Here is a 26,775-nt window from a genome sequence, read left to right on the forward strand (position 1 = left end):
ACCATAAAAATCATTGAGGTTAAGTTTATTTTTCCCTTCAGAAATGTGTTCTCAGCATTAGACCCATCGTCCAATGTCACGGGGTTAAAGACACACACAGAAAGCCCAAACCTTAGCATTACTTTTTATTAAAACCTATCATGACATGGCTGTGTATAAAACAAGACAGAGTTTATATTGCAAAGTTTTGAATTCTAAGTGCTTTTCAATCTGGACAGCTTTTTTCCACCCCTCAGAATTTACTATTCCTAACACTATAGTCTTTCTAAGTGGCACTCTGTAACAACATGAGTGGCCTGTTAGCAGTATGTATTTTGGAAATAGTGGGTTTTGCACTCTTAAACGGATATTGATTTATGACTAGACTTCAGTTAAGTGCTTCAAATCCATTTTTCTCCTTTTCAAATAGAGTATTATATATATATATATATATACACACACACACACACACACTATGCACTGTAGTTGATCTTAAAATACCAGCGGACACTGATTTTCCTTATAGTGATTATATGAACACTGATGCTGCCACTGAGCCATAGCAGTTAATATTAGAGTCAGATCAATATTGCAATTTGTCCTCCAGAATACAATAATAATGATTTTTTTTTTCTTTTTAGGAGCATTTCTGTGCATTTAAAGTATTTATCTGAACTATTGTACCACATTTCACGAATAATAACAACACAGTTTTGACTTGTATCTAAAGTAGAAGTGCAGTGCTCTGATATTTGGAACATTTTAGAGTCTCAAAGCAGAGTCCCTTCACTCTAGACCGGAAACACCTGAGATGAGGTGCACTAGTTTGATATCTTATAAACTTTTAGCTTGTGGTGTGCGGTCTCTTCACTCCAGAATCCTGCTGCAGTCTTTGCGCTCGAGGGATCATAAGATTTGAAATGGATTGAAAGCTTTGGTCATGCCCCCTTTTTAGTCAACTAATTGATCAACAGGACCAATCATTTCTTTAGCTGACTACTATAGTTTCTTTGTGTTTATTTTTAGATAGCAGTAAGCATCATGATATATTTGCATGTTACATCTGTTCTGAATTGGCAATTTCCTTTTTGGACTTCTGCTGCTTCTAATTCAGGCTAATGATAGTGAACAGGCTGATTGGTTATTTCAAGTACACTGAAAATACATTTTAGATAGGCAAATTACCCATAAAGCCTAGCATTATGAAGCACGTGTTTCACGCCAAGACACAGGCTCTCTGTGCAAATTACCCATAAAGCCTTGCAGATGTTCTAACAGTATGTGTGCAGGGGAGAGAAATGTGCGTTGACCTATCTTGTGAAATGAAGAGATGTGGAGATGGCAGAGCGGCTGGACTTACCCTCTGGGAGACTCACAGCAGCCCACACACCTAAGGGAGGGTCCACAAATACAAGGAAACAAGAAAATAGGTTCTGGGTAGATAGACTTTGAGAGATGAGATACTGGGTTGGCAATAGCAGTACAGTGTTATCCGATTGATTCAGCCCAGGAATCTTACAGGAATCTTGAAACTTAAATTGCATATGACAGCACTGGTGAGTCTATTAAAGTAAAATAAAAAGTGATAAAACCCACCTCTGTAGAATATAGCAGCAGTAAGACTTTCAATCTGTTTACTTTCTGTATCTGGGTAAGGACTCAGGCTTAACCTTTTCCTGCCAATGACAAAATAACAACACCCTGTGCACAGAGGGAGGCGTGAGAATCGAATGCAGCATGAAGTTGAATCGAAACACCAGAATCAAATGAATCGCTCTTCTTTGAGAATTGTCCCATTGTCCATTTTAATTAGTCGGTGTTTTTAATATTCTCCTAACTCTTTAATAACTACACTTATTGCAGTTGGATAGATGCAGACAAACTGACTGAGTGATGTTTCATGCATGTTTGCTTTGTCTTTTGTTAATATATTTTTGTGTCATCTCTCTTCCAGGAGCATGACTCTTGGCGTCTTCCCCATGCCCTATCGGCCCACACTAGCCCTCTCCTCAGCCCTCCCCTGAGCCCCTCCCCCTGTTGTCGCGGTGATGCGGAGGTTCGTGTACTGTAAGGTGGTACTGACCACGTCTCTGGTGTGGGTGCTGGTGGACGTTTTCCTGCTGCTCTACTTCAGTGAGTGCAACAAATGTGATGAGAGGAAGGACCGCTCCCTGCTGCCCGCGCTCAGGGGTGAGTGCAAACTCACCTTGTCTACATTATACATTCAATACACTTGTTTTACACTAGAAGAATGTCATTTTCTGTTAGGGCACTGACAACTGGTTTTAAAATAGAGTTCGGGATCCACATCAGTGGAGATTTTAAGAGGAAAAAGCTAAACATGATGTTCATTCAAAATGACTCTGACACTATATTGTGATAAATGTACCAGTAGTGACCCAACAGCTTACAGGGATTTTCTTTTTTACATGTTTTTTGCTCATTGTTCTTTATGGATACTTTGCATATCTGGCCTAAACATTTTTGAAGTTCAGTCTTGAGCTCTATATGATAGGGCCTGGTGGACTACTTCAGTGATACATCTGGATAATAAAAAAGTGCTTTATGTTGCATAAGTCTGATGTCTGTCACTTTAATAAAAATTAGAGCCCGACTGATGTGGATTTTTGGCGGCCGATATCAATATTAGGGAAGGCAGGTAGCTGATATATTTTGTTATGCAATAATATATTGTACATTTATTATATATTTATTATATATATTAAATACATTATTAATTACTTATTATGAAAGTTATGTTAGGCTGTATTAGATTTTAAATTGAGTTTATTTAGGCCACATTTACTGTTGTTCTGCCATTGGCATATTCCATCTATTCATCTTGAAGTAAACTGACCACCCTCTTTGCTCTCTGCTTATAAAAAGTTCTTAAACATTTTATTTGGCTGTGTTGTTAAATTGTTCATTCTGAGAACTACATTTCTAAATTAGATGAGGTGACAAGTAAGTGCAGTGTGAGTGCAAACAAACCGTGTCCAGATATGGCCTGATTGGGACTTTGGTGCGGTTGGAGGAGGTGGCCCAAAACACTGAGCTGTTGCTCATGTATAGTGGGTACGGAAAGTATTCAGACCCCTTAAATTTTTCACTGTTTGTTATATTGCAGCCATTTGCTAAAATCATGTGAGTTAATTTTTTTCCCTCATTAATGCACACACAGCACCTCATATTGACAAAGAAACACAAAACTGTTGATATTTTTTTGCAGGATTATTAAAAAAGAAAAACTGAAATATCAAACAGTCATAAGTATTCAGACCCTTTGCTCAGTATTTAGTAGAAGTCCTTTTGAGCTAATACAGCCATGAGTATTTTTGGGGATGATGCGAGAAGTTTTGGGGATCCTCTGCCATTCCTCCTTTCAGATCCTCTCCAGTTCTGTCAGGTTGGATGGTGAACGTTGATGGACAGTCATTTTCAGGTCTCTCCAGAGATGCTCAATTGGGTTTAAGTCAGGGCTCTGGTTGGGCCATTCAAGAACAGTCACGGAGTTGTCCTGAAGCCACTCTTTTGTTATTTTAGCTGTGTGCTTAGGGTCATTGTCTTGTTGGAAGGTGAACCTTCAGCCCAGTCTGAGGTCCTGAACACTCTGGAGAAGGTTTTCGTCCAGGATATCCTTGTACTTCATCTTTCCTTTGATTGCAACCAATCGTCCTGTCCCTACAGCTGAAAAAACACCCCCACAGCATGATGGTGCCATCACCATGCTTCACTGTTGGGACTGTATTGGAGAGGTACACACACACATACCGCTTAGAATTAATGCCATAAAGTTCTATCTTGGTCTCATCAGACCAGAGAATCTTATTACTCTCCATCTTGGAGTCCTTCAAGTGTCTTTTATCAAACTCCATGCGGGCTTTCATGTGTCTTGCACTGAGGAGAAGCTTCCGTCGGGCCTCTCCACCATAAACTGGTGCAGGGCTGCAGTGACTTTCTAGAACTTGCTCCCATCTCCCGACTGCATCTCTGGAGCTCTGCCACAGTGATCTTTGGATTCTTCTTTACCTCTAAGGATTATGGAGGCCACTGTGCTCTTAGGAACCTTAAGTGCAGCAGGCATTTGTAACCTTGGCCAGATCTTTGCCTTGCCACAATTTTGTCTCTGAGCTCCTCAGGCAGTTCCTTTGACCTCGTGATTCTCATTTGCTCTGACCTGCACTGTGAGCTGTGAGGTCTTATATAGACAGGTGTGTGGCCTTTATAAACAAGTCCAATCAGTTTAAATAAACACAGCTGGACTCCAGTAAAGGTATAGGACCATCTCAAGGATGATCAGAAGAAATCCACAGCTGAGTTAAATATATGAGGGTCACAGCAAAGGGTCTGAATACTTATGGACGTGTGATAGTTCAGGTTTTCTTTTTTAATAAATCTTCAAAAACTTCAACAATTTTGTGTTTCTCTGTCAATATGGGGTGCTGTGTGTACATTAATGAGGAAAAAAAATGAACTTAAATGATTTTAGCAAATGGCTGCAATATAACAAAAAGTGAAAAGTCTAAGGGGGTCTAAATACTTTCTGTACGCACTGTACGTGCACACACGTTACTTGTATACAAACCCTGTCAGGTGCGCTGATGTTACTCATATGAGGAAAACAGTGAATAAATCCGTGCTTACCTTCAATAAGGACTGGGTACAGAGACAAAAGTTTTGCTGCCTCTCGCCTCCGGTTGACCTCATTCCTCCACGCTTGTATATCCATAAAGTCACAGAGGAGCATATCACAGTAGGACTTATATCTGCCTCACTACTTAAGAAATATTTCATGCTGCTGGACTTATTCTTTCTGCTGAAGCGATAATAGTGCTGCGCAACATATAAACAAACAGTGCCATGTGATGACGTCACCGGGCTGTGGCTGGGTCAGTTGTGCAGGTGTGAGTGGGGCCACAGAACTTGAACACGGCACCATTCAAAAGGCCTAGTGTGAGTGTGCCTTAAGTGTGTTCCATATTCTTTAATCCGTGTTTATAATGAGAATAGGATACAGGATGTGATGAGGGTCTGCCAGGTGCACTGCTGTGCCCAGGGTACAGCAGAGCACATCGTAAGTTGCACTGGACAAAATGTGCACTGATATTGGTGGCAGCTGATTGTTGCTCATTGTTATTGCGATCTATTGAGTATATTGTGGTATTGTGTTGTGGTATTGGGTCATTCAGTATCGTGATATTGATACTTTTGCGATATATTGTGCAGCCCTAATATAAATATGTACATTTCATCAGCAGCCAATGCATGTTACAGTTGAATTAAGTTGGAACAGATTTTTGTCACTTTGAACAATTTATAAACTCCATGGTGTGTTCACAGCTTGATGTGGAGACAAGCCAAGTCCTGCTGTGCTGTATGTAAAGTCTAATTTGTGTCTCAGTTTGTTTGTCCACAATCTCACATCCAGATGTATTTTTGTCAGTTCAAGATATTTATTACATACTATGTATTTTATCACGAGTAATGGCAGATACCAGTGATTTTTGTTTCGATCCGATGCAGAGTAATATGTCACAATATTGATCAATGCATTTTGTATAGACTAAAATTTTATTTAAAACTTCAATTTTGGAAAAATGTCAAGTATTGATATTTTAACATGAGATTCGATACTTTTCAGTACCTCAGTTAAGCATCAATGTAGTGATATTTGGTATTGATCCACCCATCACTATTTAACACCACTTACTGCTTATATAAGAAGATATAATCAATACTGACAAGGGAAATGTCTTTACAGTAGGATGATAAACACATAATACAGTGACTTTGAAATAAACACTACATAATGTAGATTACACGGAAAGTGCTATTTGCACAAGGCATGTAAACTGTGAAACAAACTTTATGTTGCTTTTTGAGACTAAGTGGTTTGTTTGGTATGAATCTGCAAATGGAAGTAAACCACAGGAAGTGAGTCAAAGCTCTGTTAGCTGAGGGCATTCTTATAAAACGAAAACCTCTGACTCTGGGCAACAACTGTTATTTGGGAAAATATTTGTTCGTGGACTTTTTTAAAAGACGGGATATTATCCTAAATCAACTTTTTTGAGCGTTCTACCATGTGATAATGTTGTTCTCTCATGGGCACTATTTGAAACATTCCTACAGTTACGTGTACAAGACCATGTGTCGTGTCTAAAGCTCAGCTCATGTGTCTACATAACCAGGAAGTTCTCTGCAGGTCCCCCCGTGCCCCACACAGGCCCCTTCCTGTTCTGCCCTCCCCTCACAGAACCGCAAGTAACAGGCATTAGAGCGTCAAAAACTAATTTTTGTGTATATAGGATTTTCAAGCTAACAAAAGGTAACGTGGCAGTCTAAACATGATATGTGTAAGTAATTAATACCCCATAGAGGTGTATTTGTATGTATTTGTTTGTTTTGATTCACAAGGCAAATAAAAATAAAACTGTTTAATTTTCCATTAAAAAAAGATCTTCACTGAAAGAAACTTAAAGCCAAAGTGTCTGGTTGCACGTTTAGTTTTTTGCATTACACACAGTAGTGCAGCACGTCCATATCTAGTGAAAGTGATGATGAATTCTTTAGCTTAACACCTGTGCTAGATCACTCCTACAAGTTAAATGCATGACCTTGTCTATTCTCTTCTCCATCTTTACTCCATTTATGACACATGGTGATAACTGTGACACAAAAGCACTCACAGTCCACAAAAATGAGTCCAAGGTGCCTCTATACAACACTCACACTTCAACTCAACACACTCAACAACTCAAGGTGTAACCCAGGTGACAAATCCTGTATATCTCTTTTTCTCCCCTTTCTCTCTCTCCTGGTGTTACAGACTATATTTTGTCTAAGTTGCCAAATCACGCGGTACTTTTAGTCATTCTCGCGGGTTTTGCACGTCATTACATCACATGGTTCACTCTAGCCAATCACAGTGAATGTTCCGTGGTCACGTGATACGACGGGGCCAACCGGAGTTATTATCATACCGGCGCTAGCTGGGTGAGGCTAGAGGTGTGTGGGGAAGGCTAACGGAGAGGTGTGCTGCAGGGAACCATTTGCTGTGACTCGCACACAAGTCAAAAAGGGCTGTGTGTGATATATCTGCGGAACCGGTCAGGTCTTTGACCCCGATGGCGAGCTAGTGAAGAAAGTCTACAGCGTTTACCTGTCCTAAGAGAGACGCTGACTTGTCCTAAGAGAGACGCTGACCTGTCCTAAGAGAGACGCTGACTTGTCCTAAGAGAGACGCTGACCTGTCCTAAGAGAGACGCTGACCTGTCCTAAGAGCGCGCGTCGCGGAGCACGCGCCGCGGAGCACGCAACGTGAAGCAGGCGCCGTGGAGCACGCATTGTGGAGCACGCGTCGCGGAGCCGCACTTCTCCCACCGGGCTGGTAGGGGGCTCTTGGCAGCCCATCATACTCTCCCAACACACCCACACCCATTGCTCTAACACACACACCTGTGGAAACTCTCCGGGAACTCTTTTGCACCTACCTCTCCCTCTGGATCCCGGTCCTCTCCCAAATGGGGCTTTGAACTGTGTGTGAGCTGGGTAGACATTGAAAAGTTGCCTTTTTGCACATTAATTGGACTCGGACCTTTTCAATGTAGTGCAATAATTGCGGAACTCTGACACAGGGCACTTTAACAATTATTGACTCTCTTGGTATTATTGCACTGCCATTATTGGTTTTGCATTGAATTATTTTTGAATTGTTTCAAGCGCTTGCTGATTGTAAATACTTACTGCACTTTTGAATGGCCATTCATGTGAACTGTTTGTCTTAAATGTTGCATGTCATTTATTATTTGTAATATATGGTACCAACCAAACTCAAGTTCAGTCTCCTGTCACTCCCTCCTAGAGCGTTCTCTAGTCTTCTGATTATTAGCCCATTAACCCTTTCTTACCACATAGCGACTGCACCATAGTATTGCCTCACTGCTAATTGATCACGTAGTTGCTACATATTTTGTGGCAAGCTAGCCAGGAGGGTTGTACAGGTGGACTGAATCTGGAAAATAGTAAAGTGACATTTGTGCAAACATGGACACTTTGGTGAAATATGGCATAAAGATTCCAAATTCTGTTGCGGTTAAATACTCAGTAAAGGCGGAAATAGATGATGAAGTTGTTGAGTTCTTGGCTAAGTATGGTAAAGTGTCACAAGTTAAAGTTATCACAGAATCAGATTGCATTTTTGAACATATGATTCTTGTAGAGTTTGAGTCAAGTGAAACTCTAGCTACTTTGAGAAAGATTTTGCCGTACACTTATGCTAGTACTGGAAAAGTTAAATATGATATTTGTGAGCTTGCAACTTTGTGCTCTGAGTATGAAAGTAAGCTTAAAACACAAACTTACCTGAGTGACTTGGAAAGCTTAGCCAGACTTACTGGTCAAACCTATGCAGAGGTCCTCAAAGGAGTCATGTCACTGCTGGGCCAATCTGTCACCGAGCTCAGGAAGGAAGATGGAAATGATGATGTGGATGAGGATGTGAAGTCGTCGCTTTCTGAGGGCTCATCTGTACGCGAAGTGAAGGAAGAGCGGCCACAACCCCAAATGAATTCTGATGACTTTATGCAGCGCCAGCATATGCCCAGGCATTCGGTTGCAGCCATGTCCATTCCTGATCTGAACCCACCAGGCATCCAACGGTGCATAGTAGAGCATATTATCAAGAGTGACGACAGCGCTTCACATTTGTCCCCCCAGAAACTTCGATCATTTTCTGGTCGAATCCCAAGACCCCCACATGAAAGTGACTTTGAAACATGGCGCTCTGGTGTCGAATTACTTCTCCAAGATCCTGCTGTTTCTGATTTACAACGTTCAAGGAAAATTGTTGAAAGTCTCTTCCCACCAGCAGCAGATATGGTTAAACATCTCAAACCAGAAACTTCCCCAAAGACTTACCTTCAGATACTCGATTCTGCTTATGGGACCGTCCAAGATGGTGACGAGCTATACATAAAGTTTATGGAAATGTTTCAAAATGCCGACGAAAAGCCATCAGCTTACTTGCAACGTCTCCAAGTAGCCCTTAATTTGGCTCTGAAAAGAGGAGGAGTCTTGGTCACTGATTTATACCGACATCTACTCACTCAGTTTTGTCGCGGCTGCTGGGATAACACCCTTATTTCAGAATTGCAGTTAAAGCAACTAAAGTCCCACCCACCATCTTTTGCTGATTTCCTGCTGATGCTTAGGACTGAGGAAGACAGAGCGGCTGCTAAGGCCCAGCGTATGAAGCAGCACCTCGGCTCAAGAGCCAGAGCAGGGGCGCACGCCCAATACACCTATGCCAACCCTTCAGAAGAATCCAAGGTTGACGCCCTGACCACAATCACTCAGCAGCTCGCCCAGCAGCTAGCCGATATACAGAAGCAGCTGGCGTCCTTCATCTCCACCAAGCAGTCTGTCCCCTCTAAATCCCTTCACGGCAGTAAGCCCCATGAAGGCACCAGGACCAAGAAACAGTCCCGCTCCAACAGACAACCGAGTTCAGGACCCAAGCCGGGTTACTGCTATAACTGTGGTGAAGATGGACACATCAAGCCAAACTGCGACCAAGATCCAAATCAAACTGGTAGCTATGAAACAGAAGCAGTTTGTAGACAAAAAGAAAAAATGGCAGAATTTGAACCCCCACAACGCGTCTTTAAACTAGAACGAGTTCCTGTTGAGGGACAAATGGGAACTGCGGAGGGTCAACAACGTCCCATCAAGCAGAAAGTGAAGTGCAGCAGTGAGTCACATGCCACCTCCCCTGAGACCAACCATCTGCCAAAAGGATTGATTGGATCCAGATGTATGGGCCAAGTTAGAGTTGCCGGTCAAGATTTTCGGTGTTTGCTGGACACTGGATCGCAAGTAACGACTTTACCTGTCTCCATCTACAATCAACATTTCTCCCACCAACCAGTGAAGCCAATAACAGAATTGTTGCAAGTAGAAGGAGCTGCCGGCCAAGAAGTCCCATACCTTGGATACATCGAAATGACAGTTACTTTTCCAGAAGAATTCATTGGTGCAGATCTGGACGTACATACTCTGGCGCTTGTAGTCCCTGATGTTGGTGCAGGATTTCACAGCCAGATTTTGATAGGCATGAACACCCTGGAGCCGCTCTATGAGCAACGAATGGAGAGCGAGTGTGCCAGCTATAAACCATCTCAGCATGGCTACCGAGCAGTCCTCCAACTTCTGTGGTTACAGGCACAAACAAACCCAAGAAGCCTGCAATGGTGTTGTTCGATTGGCTAGCAAATCCTCGGTCCAAGTTCCAGCAGGCCACACTATGGATATCGAGGGGTCCATCCGTGCCAATCCACCACCCGTCAGTCAGTGCGCTCTGATTGAACAACCAGCCACACCACTGCCGGGAGGCATCTATGTGAAAAGCTGTCTTGTGACACTGCCCAGCCATCCACCTCACAAGCTCCCGATCATCGTCACTAATGAAACCAGACAGACCATCACACTCTCGCCCTTGAGTGTCATCGCTGAACTCACCATGTTACCTCAGATCCTATCCCACTGTGTTTCCACCAATGCACAGCAGAAACCCAACGCAAAGCTGGAGTTTGATTTCGGAGACTCACCAATACCACCTGACTGGAAGGATCGAGTCATCTCCAAGCTGGAACAGATCTCTGAGGTATTGTCACACCATGACCTGGACTTTGGGCGCACTGACCATGTCAAACACCACATCCGCCTTCACGATGAAACTCCATTTAAACACCGAGCTCGTCCCATTCATCCTCGCGATATTGAGGCGGTGCGTGAACATCTGAGGGACCTGTTGAAGGCAGGAGTGATACGTGAGTCGGAGTCACCCTTCTCGTCACCGATCGTGGTTGTCCGTAAGAAGAACGGAGATGTGAGGCTGTGTGTCGATTATCGTAAGCTCAATCTTCATACCATCAAGGATGCTTACGCGCTCCCAAATTTAGAGGAGTCCTTCACAGCTCTCACTGGCTCCCGATGGTTCAGCGTCCTTGACTTGAAATCAGGATATTACCAAATTGAAATGGCAGAACTGGACAAACCAAAGACAGCATTTGTAACCCCACTGGGCTTTTGGGAGTTTAATCGCACGCCGCAAGGCGTTACCGACGCGCCCAGCACATTCCAACGCCTCATGGAAAGATGCATAGGCGATCTACATCTAAAGGAGGTTCTGGTCTTCCTGGACGACCTAATCATCTTTTCAGAGACCCTGAAGAACATGAGAGCAGGTTGCTGCGAGTTCTACAGCGCCTTAAAGATTATGGCCTCAAGTTATCGCCAGAAAAATGCAAGTTTTTCCAGTCGTCAGTGCGTTACCTGGGCCATATTGTCTCTGAGAAGGGAGTGGAGACTGACCCCGACAAGATTAGCGCTCTCAAATCTTGGCCGATCCCAAGAACACTCAAAGAGTTGCGGTCCTTTTTGGGGTTTGCGGGGTATTACCGCCGATTTATCCACGGGTATGCGGCCATCGCCAAGCCCCTGAACGATTTGACCAGAGGGTACTCTCCAACTCATAAAGGCAAGAAACCAACACCCAAAATTCAGCTTGATCCCAAACAACCATTTAACGAGAGATGGACAAGCAGTTGTTTGGATGCATTCAACACGCTAATCGATAAACTTACAACGGCCCCTGTGCTTGGATTTGCAAATCCAAAAGAACCATACATCCTGCACACGGACGCAAGCTCTACAGGTCTTGGAGCAGCTTTGTACCAAGAGCAGGATGGGAAGCTGCGTGTCATAGCGTATGCCAGCCGGGGACTGTCTACGAGCGAGTCCCAGCGCACAAACTGGAATTTTTAGCGCTCAAGTGGAGTGTCACTGAGAAATTCCATGATTATCTGTATGGCTCTAGTTTTACCGTAATAACGGACAACAATCCACTTAGGTACATCCTGACATCTGCCAAGCTCGATGTGGCCAGTCACCGTTGGCTTGCTGCCCTCTCGACATATGATTTCAAACTGCAGTACCGGGCAGGAGGTCAAAACCAAGATGCAGACGCGCTCTCCCGTCGTCCCCATCACCTGCCAGCTGATACTCACAGCCAGAAAGAATGGGACCTGGTCAATCAGTTCACCCGTGACCACCGTGACAACAGCACTGCAGTTCAACTCGATCCAGACGTTGTGGCCGCCATTTGTCGCAGCTGTCTGGTGAGAGCTTCCAGTCTTGAGAGTCCAACTGAGAACTGCATCGCTCTGGTTGAGTCTCTCAGCATGTCTGTCACTGCCATTCCCGACAGTTATGCTGATGAGGTTCACCAGGGGCTTCCAGTCGTGCCGTCACTATCCCACGTAGATCTCCAGGAGAAGCAGAGAGCCGACCCCTGTTTGCGTGAAGTTATTCACCAACTCAGAACTGGTGAGAAAATTCCCCCCACTGTGCGCAAAGAGCTGCCAGATGTTGCCCTCCTGCTGAGAGAATGGAACCGTCTCGAGCTTCAAGGCGATCTCCTGTATCGGAGAAGGCGAGAGGGAGAGCATGTGTCCTTCCAGCTGGTACTTCCCGTAGAACCACGACCTGTGGTCCTTGCCAGTCTTCATGATGATATGAGTCACATGGGGGTGGAAAGGACACTTGACCTCGTGAGATCACGCTTCTTCTGGCCACGCATGGCAGCAGATGTAGAAACAAAAATAAGAGCATGCAACCGCTGCGTTCGACGGAAGGCACTCCCTGAACGAGCAGCGCCGTTGGTGAATATTAAGACCAGCCGACCCCTTGAACTCCTGTGCATGGACTTCCTGACGCTTGAGCCTGATCGTTCCAACACCAAAGACATCCTGGTCCTCACAGATCATTTTACCAAATATGCCGTGGCCATACCAACTGCCAATCAAAAGGCGAAGACAGTTGCTAAATGTCTGTGGGAGAATTTTATTGTTCATTATGGCATCCCAGAACGTCTGCACACGGATCAAGGGCCTGATTTCGAGTCTCACCTCATAAAGGAACTCGGTGAAATCGCTGGCATTGAGAAGACTCGCACCACGCCATACCATCCTCGTGGGAACCCCGTTGAAAGGTTCAATCGAACACTGCTGAGCATGTTGGGAACATTGGAGCCAGAACAGAAGAAGAGATGGAAGGAGTACGTCAAGCCACTAGTTCACGCATACAATTGTACCAAAAATGAAGTGACCGGCTACACTCCTTACGAGCTGATGTATGGACGCTCACCAAGGCTACCTGTAGACCTTGCCTTTGGTCTTCCAGTTCGAGATGCCTCTTCCACCTCGCACTCTCAATATGTACAGAACCTCCGCTCCCGCCTGGAAGAAAGTTATCAGCTAGCGTCCAAGAATGCAGCCAAGTCTGCTGGAAGGAACAAAACTCGTTTCGATCTTCGGGTCAAACCTTCAGTTTTGGAAGAAGGAGACAGAGTACTCGTCCGGAATGTTCGACTCCGTGGCAAACACAAGTTGGAAGATAAGTGGGAGAAGGACATTTACATTGTTGTCAAACGTGCTGGAGATCTTCCCATTTACACTGTACGTCCTGAACCTGATCCAGCAGGACAAACTCGAACCCTGCACCGAGATCTCCTGCTTCCATGTGGCTTCTTACCTGAGAGCCGAGAACCGGAACTGCAACCCATTCCAACTCCACGTAAACATCACACTCGCAGTCAACGCCAACCAGTTGTTGATCAAGAAGAGTGTTTGAGTGAAGAAGATGAATGGAGAGTTCCTCAAGTCTCAATTTCACAACCTGTGACGTTCCTTGTTGAAAGTCAAATCCCTGAAACTACACACTTACCTGAAAGTAACCTACCTGATGTTGGAGAGTCCTCCCGTGTGTCCGACGCTTTGGATCCATCTTCATCCAGTGAGGAGGAGGATGCTGGTTCTGGAGAGCCTGTGGAACAGAGGGAAGTGGAACAGGATGAATACTTACCTCAAGAAGTCCTACCAGATTCTGAAGATTCCATTGTACCTGAGACGCGGCCGTCAGAAGGAAGTCCAGAGCTCGGAGGCCCGGCAGTGACATCTCCCAATTCGGCTTTGCAACCACCTACTGTTTCTGGTGATGCACTTACCTCTACTACTGACTATATAAATATGTACATTTCATCAGCAGCCAATGCATGTTACAGTTGAATTAAGTTGGAACAGATTTTTGTCACTTTGAACAATTTATAAACTCCATGGTGTGTTCACAGCTTGATGTGGAGACAAGCCAAGTCCTGCTGTGCTGTATGTAAAGTCTAATTTGTGTCTCAGTTTGTTTGTCCACAATCTCACATCCAGATGTATTTTTGTCAGTTCAAGATATTTATTACATACTATGTATTTTATCACGAGTAATGGCAGATACCAGTGATTTTTGTTTCGATCCGATGCAGAGTAATATGTCACAATATTGATCAATGCATTTTGTATAGACTAAAATTTTATTTAAAACTTCAATTTTGGAAAAATGTCAAGTATTGATATTTTAACATGAGATTCGATACTTTTCAGTACCTCAGTTAAGCATCAATGTAGTGATATTTGGTATTGATCCACCCATCACTATTTAACACCACTTACTGCTTATATAAGAAGATATAATCAATACTGACAAGGGAAATGTCTTTACAGTAGGATGATAAACACATAATACAGTGACTTTGAAATAAACACTACATAATGTAGATTACACGGAAAGTGCTATTTGCACAAGGCATGTAAACTGTGAAACAAACTTTATGTTGCTTTTTGAGACTAAGTGGTTTGTTTGGTATGAATCTGCAAATGGAAGTAAACCACAGGAAGTGAGTCAAAGCTCTGTTAGCTGAGGGCATTCTTATAAAACGAAAACCTCTGACTCTGGGCAACAACTGTTATTTGGGAAAATATTTGTTCGTGGACTTTTTTTAAAAGACGGGATATTATCCTAAATCAACTTTTTTGAGCGTTCTACCATGTGATAATGTTGTTCTCTCATGGGCACTATTTGAAACATTCCTACAGTTACGTGTACAAGACCATGTGTCGTGTCTAAAGCTCAGCTCATGTGTCTACATAACCAGGAAGTTCTCTGCAGGTCCCCCCGTGCCCCACACAGGCCCCTTCCTGTTCTGCCCTCCCCTCACAGAACCGCAAGTAACAGGCATTAGAGCGTCAAAAACTAATTTTTGTGTATATAGGATTTTCAAGCTAACAAAAGGTAACGTGGCAGTCTAAACATGATATGTGTAAGTAATTAATACCCCATAGAGGTGTATTTGTATGTATTTGTTTGTTTTGATTCACAAGGCAAATAAAAATAAAACTGTTTAATTTTCCATTAAAAAAAGATCTTCACTGAAAGAAACTTAAAGCCAAAGTGTCTGGTTGCACGTTTAGTTTTTTGCATTACACACAGTAGTGCAGCACGTCCATATCTAGTGAAAGTGATGATGAATTCTTTAGCTTAACACCTGTGCTAGATCACTCCTACAAGTTAAATGCATGACCTTGTCTATTCTCTTCTCCATCTTTACTCCATTTATGACACATGGTGATAACTGTGACACAAAAGCACTCACAGTCCACAAAAATGAGTCCAAGGTGCCTCTATACAACACTCACACTTCAACTCAACACACTCAACAACTCAAGGTGTAACCCAGGTGACAAATCCTGTATATCTCTTTTTCTCCCCTTTCTCTCTCTCCTGGTGTTACAGACTATATTTTGTCTAAGTTGCCAAATCACGCGGTACTTTTAGTCATTCTCGCGGGTTTTGCACGTCATTACATCACATGGTTCACTCTAGCCAATCACAGTGAATGTTCCGTGGTCACGTGATACGACGGGGCCAACCGGAGTTATTATCATACCGGCGCTAGCTGGGTGAGGCTAGAGGTGTGTGGGGAAGGCTAACGGAGAGGTGTGCTGCAGGGAACCATTTGCTGTGACTCGCACACAAGTCAAAAAGGGCTGTGTGTGATATATCTGCGGAACCGGTCAGGTCTTTGACCCCGATGGCGAGCTAGTGAAGAAAGTCTACAGCGTTTACCTGTCCTAAGAGAGACGCTGACTTGTCCTAAGAGAGACGCTGACTTGTCCTAAGAGAGACGCTGACCTGTCCTAAGAGAGACGCTGACCTGTCCTAAGAGCGTGCGTCGCGGAGCACGCGCCGCGGAGCACGCAACGTGAAGCAGGCGCCGTGGAGCACGCATTGTGGAGCACGCGTCGCGGAGCCGCACTTCTCCCACCGGGCTGGTAGGGGGCTCTTGGCAGCCCATCATACTCTCCCAACACACCCACACCCATTGCTCTAACACACACACCTGTGGAAACTCTCCGGGAACTCTTTTGCACCTACCTCTCCCTCTGGATCCCGGTCCTCTCCCAAATGGGGCTTTGAACTGTGTGTGAGCTGGGTAGACATTGATAAGTTGCCTTTTTGCACATTAATTGGACTCGGACCTTTTCAATGTAGTGCAATAATTGCGGAACTCTGACACAGGGCACTTTAACAATTATTGACTCTCTTGGTATTATTGCACTGCCATTATTGGTTTTGCATTGAATTATTTTTGAATTGTTTCAAGCGCTTGCTGATTGTAAATACTTACTGCACTTTTGAATGGCCATTCGTGTGAACTGTTTGTCTTAAATGTTGCATGTCATTTATTATTTGTAATATATGGTACCAACCAAACTCAAGTTCAGTCTCCTGTCACTCCCTCCTAGAGCGTTCTCTAGTCTTCTGATTATTAGCCCATTAACCCTTTCTTACCACATAGCGACTGCACCATAGTATTGCCTCACTGCTAATTGATCACGTAGTTGCTACATATTTTGTGGCAAGCTAGCCAGGAGGGTTGTACAGGTGGACTGAATCTGGAAAATAGTAAAGTGACATTTGTGCAAACATGGACACTTTGGTGAAATATGGCATAAAGATTCCAAATTCTGTTGCGGTTAAATACTCAGTAAAGGCGGAAATAGATGATGAAGTTGTTGAGTTCTTGGCTAAGTATGGTAAAGTGTCACAAGTTAAAGTTATCACAGAATCAGATTGCATTTTTGAACATATGATTCTTGTAGAGTTTGAGTCAAGTGAAACTCTAGCTACTTTGAGAAAGATTTTGCCGTACACTTATGCTAGTACTGGAAAAGTTAAATATGATATTTGTGAGCTTGCAACTTTGTGCTCTGAGTATGAAAGTAAGCTTAAAACACAAACTTACCTGAGTGACTTGGAAAGCTTAGCCAGACTTACTGGTCAAACCTATGCAGAGGTCCTCAAAGGAGTCATGTCACTGCTGGGCCAATCTGTCACCGAGCTCAGGAAGGAAGATGGAAATGATGATGTGGATGAGGATGTGAAGTCGTCGCTTTCTGAGGGCTCATCTGTACGCGAAGTGAAGGAAGAGCGGCCACAACCCCAAATGAATTCTGATGACTTTATGCAGCGCCAGCATATGCCCAGGCATTCGGTTGCAGCCATGTCCATTCCTGATCTGAACCCACCAGGCATCCAACGGTGCATAGTAGAGCATATTATCAAGAGTGACGACAGCGCTTCACATTTGTCCCCCCAGAAACTTCGATCATTTTCTGGTCGAATCCCAAGACCCCCACATGAAAGTGACTTTGAAACATGGCGCTCTGGTGTCGAATTACTTCTCCAAGATCCTGCTGTTTCTGATTTACAACGTTCAAGGAAAATTGTTGAAAGTCTCTTCCCACCAGCAGCAGATATGGTTAAACATCTCAAACCAGAAACTTCCCCAAAGACTTACCTTCAGATACTCGATTCTGCTTATGGGACCGTCCAAGATGGTGACGAGCTATACATAAAGTTTATGGAAATGTTTCAAAATGCCGACGAAAAGCCATCAGCTTACTTGCAACGTCTCCAAGTAGCCCTTAATTTGGCTCTGAAAAGAGGAGGAGTCTTGGTCACTGATTTATACCGACATCTACTCACTCAGTTTTGTCGCGGCTGCTGGGATAACACCCTTATTTCAGAATTGCAGTTAAAGCAACTAAAGTCCCACCCACCATCTTTTGCTGATTTCCTGCTGATGCTTAGGACTGAGGAAGACAGAGCGGCTGCTAAGGCCCAGCGTATGAAGCAGCACCTCGGCTCAAGAGCCAGAGCAGGGGCGCACGCCCAATACACCTATGCCAACCCTTCAGAAGAATCCAAGGTTGACGCCCTGACCACAATCACTCAGCAGCTCGCCCAGCAGCTAGCCGATATACAGAAGCAGCTGGCGTCCTTCATCTCCACCAAGCAGTCTGTCCCCTCTAAATCCCTTCACGGCAGTAAGCCCCATGAAGGCACCAGGACCAAGAAACAGTCCCGCTCCAACAGACAACCGAGTTCAGGACCCAAGCCGGGTTACTGCTATAACTGTGGTGAAGATGGACACATCAAGCCAAACTGCGACCAAGATCCAAATCAAACTGGTAGCTATGAAACAGAAGCAGTTTGTAGACAAAAAGAAAAAATGGCAGAATTTGAACCCCCACAACGCGTCTTTAAACTAGAACGAGTTCCTGTTGAGGGACAAATGGGAACTGCGGAGGGTCAACAACGTCCCATCAAGCAGAAAGTGAAGTGCAGCAGTGAGTCACATGCCACCTCCCCTGAGACCAACCATCTGCCAAAAGGATTGATTGGATCCAGATGTATGGGCCAAGTTAGAGTTGCCGGTCAAGATTTTCGGTGTTTGCTGGACACTGGATCGCAAGTAACGACTTTACCTGTCTCCATCTACAATCAACATTTCTCCCACCAACCAGTGAAGCCAATAACAGAATTGTTGCAAGTAGAAGGAGCTGCCGGCCAAGAAGTCCCATACCTTGGATACATCGAAATGACAGTTACTTTTCCAGAAGAATTCATTGGTGCAGATCTGGACGTACATACTCTGGCGCTTGTAGTCCCTGATGTTGGTGCAGGATTTCACAGCCAGATTTTGATAGGCATGAACACCCTGGAGCCGCTCTATGAGCAACGAATGGAGAGCGAGTGTGCCAGCTATAAACCATCTCAGCATGGCTACCGAGCAGTCCTCCAACTTCTGTGGTTACGGCACAAACAAACCCAAGAAGCCTGCAATGGTGTTGTTCGATTGGCTAGCAAATCCTCGGTCCAAGTTCCAGCAGGCCACACTATGGATATCGAGGGGTCCATCCGTGCCAATCCACCACCCGTCAGTCAGTGCGCTCTGATTGAACAACCAGCCACACCACTGCCGGGAGGCATCTATGTGAAAAGCTGTCTTGTGACACTGCCCAGCCATCCACCTCACAAGCTCCCGATCATCGTCACTAATGAAACCAGACAGACCATCACACTCTCGCCCTTGAGTGTCATCGCTGAACTCACCATGTTACCTCAGATCCTATCCCACTGTGTTTCCACCAATGCACAGCAGAAACCCAACGCAAAGCTGGAGTTTGATTTCGGAGACTCACCAATACCACCTGACTGGAAGGATCGAGTCATCTCCAAGCTGGAACAGATCTCTGAGGTATTGTCACACCATGACCTGGACTTTGGGCGCACTGACCATGTCAAACACCACATCCGCCTTCACGATGAAACTCCATTTAAACACCGAGCTCGTCCCATTCATCCTCGCGATATTGAGGCGGTGCGTGAACATCTGAGGGACCTGTTGAAGGCAGGAGTGATACGTGAGTCGGAGTCACCCTTCTCGTCACCGATCGTGGTTGTCCGTAAGAAGAACGGAGATGTGAGGCTGTGTGTCGATTATCGTAAGCTCAATCTTCATACCATCAAGGATGCTTACGCGCTCCCAAATTTAGAGGAGTCCTTCACAGCTCTCACTGGCTCCCGATGGTTCAGCGTCCTTGACTTGAAATCAGGATATTACCAAATTGAAATGGCAGAACTGGACAAACCAAAGACAGCATTTGTAACCCCACTGGGCTTTTGGGAGTTTAATCGCACGCCGCAAGGCGTTACCGACGCGCCCAGCACATTCCAACGCCTCATGGAAAGATGCATAGGCGATCTACATCTAAAGGAGGTTCTGGTCTTCCTGGACGACCTAATCATCTTTTCAGAGACCCTGAAGAACATGAGAGCAGGTTGCTGCGAGTTCTACAGCGCCTTAAAGATTATGGCCTCAAGTTATCGCCAGAAAAATGCAAGTTTTTCCAGTCGTCAGTGCGTTACCTGGGCCATATTGTCTCTGAGAAGGGAGTGGAGACTGACCCCGACAAGATTAGCGCTCTCAAATCTTGGCCGATCCCAAGAACACTCAAAGAGTTGCGGTCCTTTTTGGGGTTTGCGGGGTATTACCGCCGAACCATTTGCTGTGACTCGCACACAAGTCAAAAAGGGCTGTGTGTGATATATCTGCGGAACCGGTCAGGTCTTTGACCCCGATGGCGAGCTAGTGAAGAAAGTCTACAGCGTTTACCTGTCCTAAGAGAGACGCTGACTTGTCCTAAGAGAGACGCTGACTTGTCCTAAGAGAGACGCTGACCTGTCCTAAGAGAGACGCTGACCTGTCCTAAGAGCGTGCGTCGCGGAGCACGCGCCGCGGAGCACGCAACGTGAAGCAGGCGCCGTGGAGCACGCATTGTGGAGCACGCGTCGCGGAGCCGCACTTCTCCCACCGGGCTGGTAGGGGGCTCTTGGCAGCCCATCATACTCTCCCAACACACCCACACCCATTGCTCTAACACACACACCTGTGGAAACTCTCCGGGAACTCTTTTGCACCTACCTCTCCCTCTGGATCCCGGTCCTCTCCCAAATGGGGCTTTGAACTGTGTGTGAGCTGGGTAGACATTGATAAGTTGCCTTTTTGCACATTAATTGGACTCGGACCTTTTCAATGTAGTGCAATAATTGCGGAACTCTGACACAGGGCACTTTAACAATTATTGACTCTCTTGGTATTATTGCACTGCCATTATTGGTTTTGCATTGAATTATTTTTGAATTGTTTCAAGCGCTTGCTGATTGTAAATACTTACTGCACTTTTGAATGGCCATTCGTGTGAACTGTTTGTCTTAAATGTTGCATGTCATTTATTATTTGTAATATATGGTACCAACCAAACTCAAGTTCAGTCTCCTGTCACTCCCTCCTAGAGCGTTCTCTAGTCTTCTGATTATTAGCCCATTAACCCTTTCTTACCACATAGCGACTGCACCATAGTATTGCCTCACTGCTAATTGATCACGTAGTTGCTACATATTTTGTGGCAAGCTAGCCAGGAGGGTTGTACAGGTGGACTGAATCTGGAAAATAGTAAAGTGACATTTGTGCAAACATGGACACTTTGGTGAAATATGGCATAAAGATTCCAAATTCTGTTGCGGTTAAATACTCAGTAAAGGCGGAAATAGATGATGAAGTTGTTGAGTTCTTGGCTAAGTATGGTAAAGTGTCACAAGTTAAAGTTATCACAGAATCAGATTGCATTTTTGAACATATGATTCTTGTAGAGTTTGAGTCAAGTGAAACTCTAGCTACTTTGAGAAAGATTTTGCCGTACACTTATGCTAGTACTGGAAAAGTTAAATATGATATTTGTGAGCTTGCAACTTTGTGCTCTGAGTATGAAAGTAAGCTTAAAACACAAACTTACCTGAGTGACTTGGAAAGCTTAGCCAGACTTACTGGTCAAACCTATGCAGAGGTCCTCAAAGGAGTCATGTCACTGCTGGGCCAATCTGTCACCGAGCTCAGGAAGGAAGATGGAAATGATGATGTGGATGAGGATGTGAAGTCGTCGCTTTCTGAGGGCTCATCTGTACGCGAAGTGAAGGAAGAGCGGCCACAACCCCAAATGAATTCTGATGACTTTATGCAGCGCCAGCATATGCCCAGGCATTCGGTTGCAGCCATGTCCATTCCTGATCTGAACCCACCAGGCATCCAACGGTGCATAGTAGAGCATATTATCAAGAGTGACGACAGCGCTTCACATTTGTCCCCCCAGAAACTTCGATCATTTTCTGGTCGAATCCCAAGACCCCCACATGAAAGTGACTTTGAAACATGGCGCTCTGGTGTCGAATTACTTCTCCAAGATCCTGCTGTTTCTGATTTACAACGTTCAAGGAAAATTGTTGAAAGTCTCTTCCCACCAGCAGCAGATATGGTTAAACATCTCAAACCAGAAACTTCCCCAAAGACTTACCTTCAGATACTCGATTCTGCTTATGGGACCGTCCAAGATGGTGACGAGCTATACATAAAGTTTATGGAAATGTTTCAAAATGCCGACGAAAAGCCATCAGCTTACTTGCAACGTCTCCAAGTAGCCCTTAATTTGGCTCTGAAAAGAGGAGGAGTCTTGGTCACTGATTTATACCGACATCTACTCACTCAGTTTTGTCGCGGCTGCTGGGATAACACCCTTATTTCAGAATTGCAGTTAAAGCAACTAAAGTCCCACCCACCATCTTTTGCTGATTTCCTGCTGATGCTTAGGACTGAGGAAGACAGAGCGGCTGCTAAGGCCCAGCGTATGAAGCAGCACCTCGGCTCAAGAGCCAGAGCAGGGGCGCACGCCCAATACACCTATGCCAACCCTTCAGAAGAATCCAAGGTTGACGCCCTGACCACAATCACTCAGCAGCTCGCCCAGCAGCTAGCCGATATACAGAAGCAGCTGGCGTCCTTCATCTCCACCAAGCAGTCTGTCCCCTCTAAATCCCTTCACGGCAGTAAGCCCCATGAAGGCACCAGGACCAAGAAACAGTCCCGCTCCAACAGACAACCGAGTTCAGGACCCAAGCCGGGTTACTGCTATAACTGTGGTGAAGATGGACACATCAAGCCAAACTGCGACCAAGATCCAAATCAAACTGGTAGCTATGAAACAGAAGCAGTTTGTAGACAAAAAGAAAAAATGGCAGAATTTTAACCCCCACAACGCGTCTTTAAACTAGAACGAGTTCCTGTTGAGGGACAAATGGGAACTGCGGAGGGTCAACAACGTCCCATCAAGCAGAAAGTGAAGTGCAGCAGTGAGTCACATGCCACCTCCCCTGAGACCAACCATCTGCCAAAAGGATTGATTGGATCCAGATGTATGGGCCAAGTTAGAGTTGCCGGTCAAGATTTTCGGTGTTTGCTGGACACTGGATCGCAAGTAACGACTTTACCTGTCTCCATCTACAATCAACATTTCTCCCACCAACCAGTGAAGCCAATAACAGAATTGTTGCAAGTAGAAGGAGCTGCCGGCCAAGAAGTCCCATACCTTGGATACATCGAAATGACAGTTACTTTTCCAGAAGAATTCATTGGTGCAGATCTGGACGTACATACTCTGGCGCTTGTAGTCCCTGATGTTGGTGCAGGATTTCACAGCCAGATTTTGATAGGCATGAACACCCTGGAGCCGCTCTATGAGCAACGAATGGAGAGCGAGTGTGCCAGCTATAAACCATCTCAGCATGGCTACCGAGCAGTCCTCCAACTTCTGTGGTTACGGCACAAACAAACCCAAGAAGCCTGCAATGGTGTTGTTCGATTGGCTAGCAAATCCTCGGTCCAAGTTCCAGCAGGCCACACTATGGATATCGAGGGGTCCATCCGTGCCAATCCACCACCCGTCAGTCAGTGCGCTCTGATTGAACAACCAGCCACACCACTGCCGGGAGGCATCTATGTGAAAAGCTGTCTTGTGACACTGCCCAGCCATCCACCTCACAAGCTCCCGATCATCGTCACTAATGAAACCAGACAGACCATCACACTCTCGCCCTTGAGTGTCATCGCTGAACTCACCATGTTACCTCAGATCCTATCCCACTGTGTTTCCACCAATGCACAGCAGAAACCCAACGCAAAGCTGGAGTTTGATTTCGGAGACTCACCAATACCACCTGACTGGAAGGATCGAGTCATCTCCAAGCTGGAACAGATCTCTGAGGTATTGTCACACCATGACCTGGACTTTGGGCGCACTGACCATGTCAAACACCACATCCGCCTTCACGATGAAACTCCATTTAAACACCGAGCTCGTCCCATTCATCCTCGCGATATTGAGGCGGTGCGTGAACATCTGAGGGACCTGTTGAAGGCAGGAGTGATACGTGAGTCGGAGTCACCCTTCTCGTCACCGATCGTGGTTGTCCGTAAGAAGAACGGAGATGTGAGGCTGTGTGTCGATTATCGTAAGCTCAATCTTCATACCATCAAGGATGCTTACGCGCTCCCAAATTTAGAGGAGTCCTTCACAGCTCTCACTGGCTCCCGATGGTTCAGCGTCCTTGACTTGAAATCAGGATATTACCAAATTGAAATGGCAGAACTGGACAAACCAAAGACAGCATTTGTAACCCCACTGGGCTTTTGGGAGTTTAATCGCACGCCGCAAGGCGTTACCGACGCGCCCAGCACATTCCAACGCCTCATGGAAAGATGCATAGGCGATCTACATCTAAAGGAGGTTCTGGTCTTCCTGGACGACCTAATCATCTTTTCAGAGACCCTGAAGAACATGAGAGCAGGTTGCTGCGAGTTCTACAGCGCCTTAAAGATTATGGCCTCAAGTTATCGCCAGAAAAATGCAAGTTTTTCCAGTCGTCAGTGCGTTACCTGGGCCATATTGTCTCTGAGAAGGGAGTGGAGACTGACCCCGACAAGATTAGCGCTCTCAAATCTTGGCCGATCCCAAGAACACTCAAAGAGTTGCGGTCCTTTTTGGGGTTTGCGGGGTATTACCGCCGATTTATCCACGGGTATGCGGCCATCGCCAAGCCCCTGAACGATTTGACCAGAGGGTACTCTCCAACTCATAAAGGCAAGAAACCAACACCCAAAATTCAGCTTGATCCCAAACAACCATTTAACGAGAGATGGACAAGCAGTTGTTTGGATGCATTCAACACGCTAATCGATAAACTTACAACGGCCCCTGTGCTTGGATTTGCAAATCCAAAAGAACCATACATCCTGCACACGGACGCAAGCTCTACAGGTCTTGGAGCAGCTTTGTACCAAGAGCAGGATGGGAAGCTGCGTGTCATAGCGTATGCCAGCCGGGGACTGTCTACGAGCGAGTCCCAGCGCACAAACTGGAATTTTTAGCGCTCAAGTGGAGTGTCACTGAGAAATTCCATGATTATCTGTATGGCTCTAGTTTTACCGTAATAACGGACAACAATCCACTTAGGTACATCCTGACATCTGCCAAGCTCGATGTGGCCAGTCACCGTTGGCTTGCTGCCCTCTCGACATATGATTTCAAACTGCAGTACCGGGCAGGAGGTCAAAACCAAGATGCAGACGCGCTCTCCCGTCGTCCCCATCACCTGCCAGCTGATACTCACAGCCAGAAAGAATGGGACCTGGTCAATCAGTTCACCCGTGACCACCGTGACAACAGCACTGCAGTTCAACTCGATCCAGACGTTGTGGCCGCCATTTGTCGCAGCTGTCTGGTGAGAGCTTCCAGTCTTGAGAGTCCAACTGAGAACTGCATCGCTCTGGTTGAGTCTCTCAGCATGTCTGTCACTGCCATTCCCGACAGTTATGCTGATGAGGTTCACCAGGGGCTTCCAGTCGTGCCGTCACTATCCCACGTAGATCTCCAGGAGAAGCAGAGAGCCGACCCCTGTTTGCGTGAAGTTATTCACCAACTCAGAACTGGTGAGAAAATTCCCCCCACTGTGCGCAAAGAGCTGCCAGATGTTGCCCTCCTGCTGAGAGAATGGAACCGTCTCGAGCTTCAAGGCGATCTCCTGTATCGGAGAAGGCGAGAGGGAGAGCATGTGTCCTTCCAGCTGGTACTTCCCGTAGAACCACGACCTGTGGTCCTTGCCAGTCTTCATGATGATATGAGTCACATGGGGGTGGAAAGGACACTTGACCTCGTGAGATCACGCTTCTTCTGGCCACGCATGGCAGCAGATGTAGAAACAAAAATAAGAGCATGCAACCGCTGCGTTCGACGGAAGGCACTCCCTGAACGAGCAGCGCCGTTGGTGAATATTAAGACCAGCCGACCCCTTGAACTCCTGTGCATGGACTTCCTGACGCTTGAGCCTGATCGTTCCAACACCAAAGACATCCTGGTCCTCACAGATCATTTTACCAAATATGCCGTGGCCATACCAACTGCCAATCAAAAGGCGAAGACAGTTGCTAAATGTCTGTGGGAGAATTTTATTGTTCATTATGGCATCCCAGAACGTCTGCACACGGATCAAGGGCCCGATTTCGAGTCTCACCTCATAAAGGAACCCGGTGAAATCGCTGGCATTGAGAAGACTCGCACCACGCCATACCATCCTCGTGGGAACCCCGTTGAAAGGTTCAATCGAACACTGCTGAGCATGTTGGGAACATTGGAGCCAGAACAGAAGAAGAGATGGAAGGAGTACGTCAAGCCACTAGTTCACGCATACAATTGTACCAAAAATGAAGTGACCGGCTACACTCCTTACGAGCTGATGTATGGACGCTCACCAAGGCTACCTGTAGACCTTGCCTTTGGTCTTCCAGTTCGAGATGCCTCTTCCACCTCGCACTCTCAATATGTACAGAACCTCCGCTCCCGCCTGGAAGAAAGTTATCAGCTAGCGTCCAAGAATGCAGCCAAGTCTGCTGGAAGGAACAAAACTCGTTTCGATCTTCGGGTCAAACCTTCAGTTTTGGAAGAAGGAGACAGAGTACTCGTCCGGAATGTTCGACTCCGTGGCAAACACAAGTTGGAAGATAAGTGGGAGAAGGACATTTACATTGTTGTCAAACGTGCTGGAGATCTTCCCGTTTACACTGTACGTCCTGAACCTGATCCAGCAGGACAAACTCGAACCCTGCACCGAGATCTCCTG

General features: G+C 45.6%; 1 protein-coding gene across 1 annotated transcript in view; it reads left to right on the top strand.

Annotated features, from left to right (window-relative positions):
* The window catches only part of galnt13 (UDP-N-acetyl-alpha-D-galactosamine:polypeptide N-acetylgalactosaminyltransferase 13), a 99,316-nt gene that overhangs the window by 6,510 nt on the left and 66,031 nt on the right, over positions 1-26,775 (top strand). The window contains exon 3 of the mRNA XM_033987371.2: positions 1,934-2,169. Within this exon, the coding sequence (XP_033843262.2) occupies positions 2,028-2,169 (142 nt within the window). The 5' untranslated portion in view covers positions 1,934-2,027. The remainder of the gene's footprint in view (positions 1-1,933; positions 2,170-26,775) is intronic.

This window comes from Periophthalmus magnuspinnatus, chromosome 21, assembly GCF_009829125.3.
Source record: "Periophthalmus magnuspinnatus isolate fPerMag1 chromosome 21, fPerMag1.2.pri, whole genome shotgun sequence".
Classification (NCBI taxonomy): domain Eukaryota; kingdom Metazoa; phylum Chordata; class Actinopteri; order Gobiiformes; family Gobiidae; genus Periophthalmus; species Periophthalmus magnuspinnatus.